We start from the raw sequence: 11,067 nt of genomic DNA on the forward strand, positions 1-11,067 counted from the left end.
TAAAAATATCGAGGGTCACGGTTCGTTACGAACGATGGCGGGAAGACTCGTGTGTCGAGTGAACAGAAGTGAAACGCTCGAGGCGAACAGACGAAGAGGTACCGCATACAGGAGGACTGATTCGAGTTGTCGACGAGTCGAACGTTGTTGGGAGCACAAGTTTGAAACTCACGGGAACCGTTCGACGTTACCGGGCCGATCTAACTCTTCTTCCCCTGGCTGAGTCTCGGCGTTAACCGGATCTCCCATCGAGATCCGGCATCGTGCCTCAATGGGACGGAAAGCAAGCAGAACCGGTCGATTCGGCTAACGGGAAAGGAAGCTTTCGCCAACCACTCTGAAATCTGCTTTCCAAAAAGAACCGGAGAAATTTCAGCGAGTTCCATCGAACGGTTTCGTTAACTGTAAACTAGTTTACAGTTTACGAAATATAGCTAGTCTCTCACGGACGTGTCCACCTTTGTGTCTCGTGTGTTAACGTAACGATTGCTCGTTAATCGTGATACGGGAAGCCAAAAAATTTGCAGTTTCCCCAAAAGCTCCGCGAACGCGTGGTCCTGTCGTTTTCTTAACGCGAGAAACGTCGTTAAGTCAACGGAAGAAACGAGCGCAAAACAGTCGATGAATAATTTGGAAGTCAACCATCGGACGCAAATCCCCGTCTCCCCGAAACGTATATGTGTCTATCCTCTTCTCGAGTGGCGAAATGCAGAAGAGGGCTCTGAATGGCTTTGAAAATACTCGAGTACCGGGATGAATAAATGCATAAGCGAATTTACATTTGCTACCCTGTGCTGTGCTGTGCCGTGCCTCGCTGTCGTCTCAATGGTGCGCGTGCAGTTCTAGGTGTTCGAGGTGCTCGAGCTTTTGGTGAAGAAACACTACCGCGCACGCGATTCTTTACAACGAACGACTAGTTTCAGTTTTTCTATCCTACGACTGACGCGAAAATGTTTCTTCCATCGATTCGGCATCAGACGGTTCATCGGCGTTTCCACTTTATCGTTCGTTCGTTCGTTTATCCTTTTTCTCCTAGTTACGTATCGATGCCACCTAGATATCACTTTCGCTTTGGAGACGATGCTACAGGTGCGTCGATCCCCTGCATTACCCAAAGAACAGTTTTCTTTACATCCTATTTATCATCGTCGATGAACCTTTCGTCGCTTGCCTCGCGAAAAAGATATTCTCCTGTGAATTTTGTCCGACCTTAAATCTCTTCTTCCACTACGAGGTACGTACGCTTCGCTGTTGGACGAGTGTTGCGAGAGACAAACGCGGCGGCGCAATTGCACTCGAGTCTCGAATCTTAATCTTTCGAGAAAAAAACTGGTTGGCACGGGGTCAACGATTTTGCTCAGGATCGAGCTCTAATACGAAACCGCTGTAGAAAAAGCGAGCAACCAGCCCCTGGTCTCCTCCAGGTTGAGCGCCATTAACTCCACCAACGAAACCTTCCTAAAGATACACGCACGTACACACGCACGTCGGCAAATTGCTCAACCACGCGATTCTCTATAATTCGTCTCGACATTCGATCCGCTTTGCATTCAGTTGGCCGTTGAAAAGTTGTTGATTCGAATTAAAAGAGCGTAGTTGAAGCGAAAACGCTTGACAACGGTCGCGAACGAGTTCGGTTCCGCTACGAAATTATCACTAGGTATACGTATGCACTTCGGCACGACGTTTAACCTCGCGCCGCGGCCCTAGAGCCCTCGAGGGTATATATTCTCGAAAACGGGTCCAAAACGTGAAAGCTCTCGAGCCGTCGCGTCGTACCGAGCTGTGTCGCGCCGTTTCGACTTTTTAGACTCGTCTCCTTGTACACGCGTGTGTTTTGCATTTCAGGGACGACTGTTGGGAAAAGCGGACGCGTACTTTAGTTCCTTTCGGCGCTGCAACTATCCACGAATAAGGGCGCCAAATACAGCTCCCGAAATAGTTTACGAATGCGCCAGGTATTCCAGGTATGTAACCTACGATTTCGAGAATAAATGCGTACCAAATGCATCCGAGATTCCTAAAATTAAGTTGTCTAACTTTTTCGGAATTGATCGACGACCCGCTCGTAGATCTATTGTCACGGTTAGAAACGAATGTCCTTTCCTTCGTCAACGGGCAACGATCGTAACGGTTATGGATACGAGCTGCATACGAGATACATCGCAATTTTAAGGTTTTTTCGGTTGAGTTACCGCCAGGGAATACTCAACGGTACGTAACGGAGAAACGCAAACTTCGGTGGCTTGCGATTACTTACTCATTCTCTGCTGTTCCCGAACAACCGAAGGGTACAAATTTTCCGACTTTACTTAGAAAATAGCCGGTGTGTCCCGTTTTCACTCATAAGACGCTGTTCTTCGACGTAACGGGGCTAGGGAAACTTAAAGTGGCTATATTCCGAAAACAAGAAGTTTGCGAAGCCTGTGTTTATCGAGATGACTACAAATTTCGTAACGTTGTTCTCGAGGTAACTCTGCGCTACTGTTTTTGATCGTCCGTAAAGATAGGGCGTTCCGTGGTGGGGAAGTAAAGCGAGACGCGTCGGGAACGATCAACGAAAAGTTCGATACTGTATTAAAATCTGTTTCCGTGTTTCCGTTAGCGAAAGCTTCGATCGGTAAAGACGCGGGACCCGCGGAAATTCTGTGTCGTGCGGACGTGAATAAATTTCGCAGGAATGAGGGTTGCGCAAAACAGTAGGTACGGTTACTTGGAAAAAGCGACCTCGCGAGCCGCTGCCAGCAGTTAACGGACAGTTTATTAAAAAGAAAGTAGCGAGATATTGTGCAGTCGCAATTCGTAGGATCGTTCAAGTATCCTGATTTGCTTGTTTTTCTTTGTTTCCGTTCGGAACGATTTCTTCGTCGAGTCGCGATCGCACTTGATCGATCGCGAAACTCGTTACGTACAATTTAATTTCCTGGTAAATACGGTTATTCTTGTAGCGATGATAGGCACTGCCACCGTTTCACTCGGCTCCCGGGATAATTTGTCGCGTCTACCAGTCATCGTTGTATCCAATATCCCCTTGGATATCCTCTTTGGATTTGCCTTCTTCCCCTATCCAATCATTTCCTTCCCACGAATTACCACCGTTGGTGCAGTTACTTCAAAGCTGATCGAGACACGGAAGAAGATTATTCGCGTTTTGCCTAGAACTCGCATCGAGTAATTCATCTCGAGAATCGTGAAAAAACAAACGAAGTAGGTACATTTCGAACGAAACGTATCGTAGTACATATCGGGGTCTCTTTGAACGCCGTGCCGTGTGAGTTGCGAATCGAGTACGGTTGATCGACTAGCCCGAAATTCCCGTAAAAACTTTGTGTTTCGGAGCTGCACCGGGGACTTAAATTCTAAAAGAAACTACGCATGGAACGCTGGCAGTGATTGCGACCGTATATTTTCATTCGACGGCTGCTGTGTCTAGAAGTCGCAACGACGAATCGATCTCCTTCCCTTTCGTAACCGGAAGAAAGAAACAAAGAAAGAAACTTTGTCCGTCCGAAGTTTCGATTTATTCATAGGTGACGCGCGCGCTCCGGTGTAACGCGAATTCTCTGTACAGGGTTGTAAAAGAAATTGAAATTTTTCTGTGCAGAAAAGTCTACACAGTTTGTGCAAAACTTTCGATTCCATCGTATAGGCGCGGCGAGACGAGAAAGCGACACGCGAGATCGAAACAAATCGCTGTTCATGCTTGTTCGAATTTTGCATTCGGAGCTCGTTAATTAAAAGTAGTCCGGAACCATATCCGCGACGCACGCCGACGCGCTTTTTCAAGGAATGTTTACATTTCATCGGAAATGCTACACTATTCGGTGTGCTCGTTTCCGGTCGGTCGATTCACTCGAAGCGTTTCCACGTTCGGTCCGGTTTTAATGGAGTGCGCGGCAACGAACACCGTCAACGCAAAAACGATCTTTACGTATGCCGTTCGATTTGTCCGCGTGGCTCTTTGAAACGCGAGTCAAAGTGAAAAGTTTGGCCGAATTTTACGGCAACGACGAGAATCGCGGTTGTTGAAAAACGGTGAAACATCGCTGACGACTTCGAGCAGAGATTCATCCGGCAGGCGCGTCGTAGCGGGTTGTCTGGATGGATCGGTGGATCTGTGGTCCGATCGCACGCGTCGTTGTGCTGGTCTGACAAATGCTAGTCGAACGCTTCATCGAATTCTCCAAACCGCTAGAATACCTGTAACTGTAACTGTAGAAGTAGAAAATGATTAAACTCCGTTCGCGTATCGATTTTCGCTTCGGAAGCAAAGTCACCGTCTGACTCTGCGAGGGGAAAGTCGCGGGAAGAGAAATTAACCAGGGCCTAGTAATCAGCGGGGGTTGAGACAGGTAATCGAGTTTCAGTTTAATATGGAGTCACAAGTTACGATTCCCCTGCCGAGATCATTCACGCGGTTGAAATTCAATTATTTATGGAGTTTTCCGAACGTTACTGTTTTCAACGTGAACGCCTTGCGTTTGCGTGTTCGCAATGCAGACGACACATATTTGATTTTAGTTTTTGGGATATACCGAGCGTTTGGTGGCAGGCGAGCACCGTCACGATGGGAGTCGGCGTCGCGATTGCGGTGATCGGCGCGCTCACGTTGCTGGCCGCTGCCTCCAGTTTTCTGCCGCACATACTCAGAACGCCGAAGCACACCAGAATGTTGGGCAGCTTGCAGTTGTTGGCTGGTGAGTATATCCCAAATAGCCCAACCACGCGATATTGTAATCGCGCAAAAAGGTTCGCTCGAGAGTCGTTGCCCTAATCAAGGGGTGAGAAACGTCTTTTCCACCGAGGACCACACGATCCCCACCATCGGTTGGACCCTTCTCCCAAATACTTATCGCGGTCAGTTTACTGCGTGGGGCTGTCGAGCCATCAGTTCGTCGCAAGAACAAGATAAAGACGGAAGAGTGAAATATGTAGGTATGGAGGAGATCGTTCTCTTATGGTCCTTCTTAGCAGACAAGTAGGGCACTCGGTTGGTAGAGAAACGACACGCGATTCTCGGGAGGGGACCCTAACATCCCTGTTAATCTTTCTTTTCTGTCGCGCCGTGTCTCTTGTCTCTGTTACTCCACGATAACGGCGGACGGTGGTGGGGAATGGCTGTTGGCTCTAAACAGCCAAGTCTAAACAGCTCTGAAATAGGGGATGGGGTCACATTTAGCCAGCGGTCCGCCAATTCGTCACCCGTGCCCTAATCGAACGTTCCCTCAAGAGCACATCGCGGTGTGAATTCAGCTTTACGGTCGCGGACAGTTTGAATCACGACTGGTTCTCAACTTACGAACGCTACGATACACCGGTGCGCGCGAAATTCTTACTTACATCTTTCGTAATTTGGTCGGATCTGTTTGTCCGGCGACGAGGAGATCGATCGAAAAGTCCGGTCTAAACGGACCTGCGACTGATACTTCGTGCAATAGAGAGCAACGTGACGCGAGTTACAAGCAAGTCGCTACAAACTTTACAATCGCTATTCGCGATGAACTCCGCAACGAGGTTCGTAACAATTTATGTAGCGAGGTTCATAATAACTTCGATGACAAGTTCTGGAGTGGGCGATGTATTACAGACTTCTAAATAAGTTTCACGGCGAGGTGGACGATCGATTCTACGACAGATTTCGTAATTTCTGTAACGTACAGTGTCGTAACGACGGGGGTCGTGTTGCGGTAACAGCTTGCGAAGTACGGCCTAGAGAGGTACGGCCAGAAACGAGTGAAAATAAAATTTCGTGCTAACCGCGCGCGCGTGTACCATCGGCTTTGAAATTTAAGCACCTTCTAGACTTTGCCCATTCTCCGAGCATGGTTTAATCCCGCGGTATTACCTCGCCGGAGCAGTATCGTTTCGGAGCTCGGGAATATATTTTTTGTTTCAAGGGAAGCGAAGCAATCGTGACTCGATACGGGCGAAGATCCGCGGCGACCTCGAAACGTTCGAGAAATACGAGGCCGGACGAAAACGTTAATAGGAATGTTGCCTTACTGTTTCCAAAGTAACGGAGAGACGCGCTGCCGCACCGTATCCCGGGACACGCAGCTAGACAGCAAACAGTCCACCAGGAAAATGGATATTACTCGAATATCATTCTTCTTTCGTACGTAGAGTATAGACACGATCCATTTTCTCGTTCGTTGTTGGTCGCTGGTAGCTCCCCTCGCTTTCCCGTCGCTCCAGGCTTATCGCTTTTAAAACGGCTATTTACTCGACAAATTCACGAACCACCGCACATCGAATATAATTTATTTGTTAGTTCGGTAAACGTAATAACGTCCCGTTAATGGAAATGCTTCGTTCTGAAATACCTACATTCGTGCGTTGTTACAATTGCTATAACTCGCGATCGTTTCGGAACAGTGAAACGCGTCGCGAAGGGAAAATTTATTTCGTCGTTGCTGCTAGTCGGCGTTAGTGTACGGTTCCAGTGGAAACATTTCCCAACGAACTAACACTTTCCGAAGAATACGTTGGAAAAATCGGATAAATTAATTTTTGTGGGAATGATTACACTGTATGTACTCCGTTCTTCAGATGCCCCATGAATTCGTCGGAAAAAAATTTCATCTCCCGAATGATCTCCATGTCCTGTATATGGTAATAACGTGTTTCGATCTACTATCGTTTTAACTTTTTAATCATCGCCTATCACGTATTTCCAAAGAATCTTTCGAAACTATTCGCTGGAACATTACCCAAACGGGGCCCAACAGTGACATGTTTATAACGCTTGTCGTGAAAACGGAGCATGCAAGGAAACGACGAGGTGGAGAGAGAGAAAGAGAGAGAGAGAGAGAGAGAGAGAGAGAGAAGAAGAAGAAGAAGAGAGATGCAGATAGAAGGAGAGACTAGGGACAGAATAGGGGAAATTACGCGGTTACCCGTGGATTCCAGGGTCGATCAGTTGGGTTTGCGTAAACCGAAACGAGGATCGGATCACCGGCTCGATTGCCAAAGGGGTATCGGAGATGCGAAGAATGTCCGGAATTTCAGCGATTCGGCGAGGATAGAAAGACGCGGGACTCGACCCGCTAATAACGACCGTGTCGTAATTTTCTCGTTACAGCAGTGATGATATGCGGTGGCCTGGTGATGTATCCCATAGGATGGGACAACAGAGAGGTACGGGAATCTTGCGGGAAGGGCGCTAACGTGTACAATCTCGGTGAGTATCAAACGCGCCAGCGTTCTCCGTCGAGTTGTTTTCCCGGAAATGCTTGGGATGCATCTCGGCGAACGGGAAAACAAATATTATCGATCACGGTACTACCTGTATATGAATAGTTAACGACGACACGGACATTTTTCACTGCGAGATACGAAGGTCGTCGTACGCGATTCACTGCCGCGATCGCGTTTGTCGATGTTGAACGAGAGTATTCTCGAGACTAACAAAGCATGGAATGTGTCGGGTCAACGGATCGACCGTCTTTTCAACGAACAATCTTACCGTTTGCATCAGGTGGGCGTTGTTCCTTCGCGGATTCGTGCTAGGGAAAATCGTACCGGGATTTTCTTTATATTCCGGCGTTTTCGATATCTATGTACCGTGATATCCCCCGGATTCGCAAATTTCTTCGGTCGAGTCGAAGAAGCGCGTCGCGAAACGATTCGTTGACGGACGCGTCGCATCTGTTTCAGGAAAGTGTTCGGTGTCCTGGTCGAGCCACCTGCTGGTGGGCTCCGTGGCGTTGCTGATGCTGTGCTTCGGGCTGAGTTTCTGTGCCGCGCGACACAAACCATCCAACCCGCACACCGACCCTCTGCGCATTTGACAATCGAGATACTCGCAATCGATTCACGCGTACGCCTCGCCGAAAACGACCACTCTGTCGTTCGTGACCGTTTGCTGATCCTGGCGATCGTGGATCGAGACGAGCAGCGTCGCCGTTGGGTGGCGAAATCGCGAAGTCGTGAAATCGTGAAATCGTGAAATCGTGAAATCGTAAAATCGCGAGGGGTTGCGTCCACGTGATTGACCGCACGGTACACGGCTCCCGTTCCTGTTCGTCGTTACTATCTACTAAATAGATGAACGTTTACATGTGTAGCGTAACGCAGAGATCGAACGGAAGATTTCTTCGAAATGTTCTTTTGAAATTCACGAATATCGATGTATCGTCGTGACACGGAGAGGAGCGAGTGCTCGTTCGTACAAGCCAACAAATTCCCGCCGTGTGTGGTTTTTCGCCACGGCACGTGTCACCGTTCCACGAGCTGTTCCGCCGTCTCCTTCACACGGAAATTTCTAACTCCCGTTACAGACCTAAACAAACAACGCAACACCGTCTTCGCGCTTTTCGATCGCTTGCCACGCGATGAAATCCTTAATCGTAAAACGAGAAAACAGGCATGCAGTTTCAATCGTTCGACGTTTCTACGTTATCGTGAATTCTTTTTACTCGATGCAAAGATTCGCGATTGAAATTCGAGCAAATCCCGATCGGATCGACTGCGATTCCCTAATCGACAACGAAACGGAAAGGAAACGTCGTTCGTAACTCGTACCACAGACGAGATATAAGAATAGACCTAACATCTTCCGGGAGTTGGTGTTCCATGAAAATCATGCCGGTTCGAACGCACCTCTACATAAAAGTTTCCGATTTCAGGAACTACGTTCGACACCGTGATAACGCACAGGAAGGAATGGAAAACTGAAATGGCACGGGGGCTTCTGACGCCCCCGAAGTATGGAACGGAAAATTACATTGCATGTTAGGTCTATTCGTGTATCTCGTCTATGCCCGCACACGCGAATTGTCTTGCGTTACGAGTTATGTACCCGACTTCGTAGCGAGGGTAGATTCGATTAGGAAAAAGATCAAATGCGCGTGTTTCATGCGTGAAAGAGTGCCAATGACCCCCCAACACGGGTCCGGAAATTGGACAGACCAAGACGAACTGTCATGATTTAAATGGGTTATGTTGGACCACGCGATTTTTCATTCTGAAAAATTGAGCACGCAGCTATGAAACGCGATCGGTATCGTTTGGACAGTGAGTTTTCTGTTTCTTCGCTCGACTCGACCCAGCAGATCGTGAGAATCGAACACGTGGTAGAGTGTACAGGCACGTTTCGTAAATACAGATAGCCGTGACCAGACTCGGAACACGGAAAAGGTATTCGAACACGGTCCTGGACGGGAATGAACGCGATCGAACTCGATACGATAGATAGGTAGAGATTAAAAGAAAATGAAAAGGAGAGACGGAGAGAGAGAGAGAGAGAGAGAACGAGGTTTCGTTATTTCGGGTGCATCGCTTTGCCTGCCAAATATTCCCATGCATTCCACGTTTCGAGCGACGCGACAAGATCCTGGCATCTTTTCCGGTGTCGACCCATAGTTTCCCTTTGTTTCACGGTGGGGCACTCATTGCTCCGCATTTTCCCGCACTCGACTCATCCTTAGAATCGTGTGCACGGAAATGTTATAACGTAATCTCGTTCAGCGAATCCAACGTTTGGATCCGATGTTTGTCGGGAACCCCGTAGAAAGCGAAGGAGCAGTCGAGCGATAGGAAACCGAACTACGCGGTGTTCTTGCTTCGCATTTTACAACGCCGCGGCGAGACGCTTCGAATAGTTTCAGCAAGAAATGCCCGCTTTGAATTTACTGTTCGTTCAGAAAATCAAACCTCCGGACTTTCCCGCGGTAAAGACCAAATCTGGCATTCCGTTTCGCAATTTTACCTGTAACTCAGACCCCTTCCGTTTCTTGGGAAGCCAATTGTTACACTCGACGCTTGCCCAAAAGTGCAAACTTCGAAATTGCACGTACCAAGTATTTCGACGGTAGATTTTCCCAAGCATTTCGTCTGTGCAATGCGCGTTCGCGTATAATAATTACGCGTTTGTCCCTTTCGCTCTTCGTTCATCGGTGAATACTAATTAAACGATTGCTCGCAGATAAAGTTAGACACGCGAGTCGGGTTCGAATAATAGCGCGGAATAGCTGGGTACGTCGACTCTCGTGATTGATTTTCGAACGTGGAACGAGAACACGATCCGCGAAGGCATATCCGCATTGTCCGGGTAAACTCCGCGCGCGTTGTTCGAGCAATCGAGAGGGCCGAGAAGTTCGTTCTAGTTGCACGCACCAACGATACTTCGGGAATGCTTATTCGGTCGATCCGATTTCAACCCGTCGCGTCGCTTCGCATCGCCGATAGTTACGTACACGCGATATCGAATTCGTTGTATGGTTTTGTCGATGGACGACCGAGAAAAGAACGTTGCGACCAGGGCGAAATAAAAGTTGGCCAAGGTGGAAAACGAAAAGTTTCGTCGCTGAAAGCATTGTAAAAATCACTAAAAACCGCGATACCGATTTCATGTTTTGTGTTCAACTCGTACCAAGTAGTCTATTTCAAAATTCGTCGATCTTTTACTTCTTATGGAAGAACAATCAAGTTTTCCGCGAGGAACGCTGGGTACGGTATTTTAAAGGGTTGTGCGCAATTCGAGCAATCGTTTAATCTTTCCGCGACTGCGAACTCCTATATGAAATATAAAATACATGACGAAACGTTCACCGTATGTAGACTAAGGGCTCATATACATACCATACATACCAGTGTGTGCTGTAAACGTGTTGTATGTCGTGACTTTTCACTCTGGCGTCACATTGTTATCGAAATCGAGAAACTGTCAACATCTTGGTAGTTTTTTCAATGGAAAATTAAAATAGTTTAATATACGATCGAAAGTGGAAAGATGTTTAGTCTAACGCGTTTTCTATTGCGGGAAGTGGATAGTTATTCGGAAAAGTACATACTATACAGGGTTGAAAGGATTGAAGTAACAGTGGTTTGACTACGATATCGGTCTCGAAAACCGTGATATCGAGTTCCGAATACAATTCGAATCATGAGCGAGTTGCGTCCGTTTCTTCGGACTCGATCCGATGCGAATGGAATCGATTTCGTGTTTTTTGTCCCCGGCGTGGTGTACGACTAAATGGCACTCGCAGCGAAAGTTGTGACGGTCGACTTCCTGTACTTTCATTTCATAGTCTTTCACAGCTTTCCGTTTCTGGTGCTCGTAAGTTT

At 47.7% G+C, this 11,067-nt stretch overlaps 1 protein-coding gene across 1 annotated transcript in view; it reads left to right on the forward strand.

Moving 5' to 3' along the window:
- LOC107190704 (lipoma HMGIC fusion partner-like) overlaps positions 1-7,790 on the forward strand; it is an 11,974-nt gene extending 4,184 nt beyond the window's left edge. Inside the window, exons 2-5 of the mRNA XM_015579552.1 lie at positions 1,849-1,967; positions 4,522-4,697; positions 7,082-7,180; positions 7,657-7,790. Of these exons, the coding sequence (XP_015435038.1) occupies positions 1,849-1,967; positions 4,522-4,697; positions 7,082-7,180; positions 7,657-7,790 (528 nt within the window). The remainder of the gene's footprint in view (positions 1-1,848; positions 1,968-4,521; positions 4,698-7,081; positions 7,181-7,656) is intronic.
- Positions 7,791-11,067: the final 3,277 nt, after the last annotated feature.

This window comes from Dufourea novaeangliae, unplaced genomic scaffold (assembly GCF_001272555.1).
Source record: "Dufourea novaeangliae isolate 0120121106 unplaced genomic scaffold, ASM127255v1 scaffold170, whole genome shotgun sequence".
NCBI lineage: Eukaryota > Metazoa > Arthropoda > Insecta > Hymenoptera > Halictidae > Dufourea > Dufourea novaeangliae.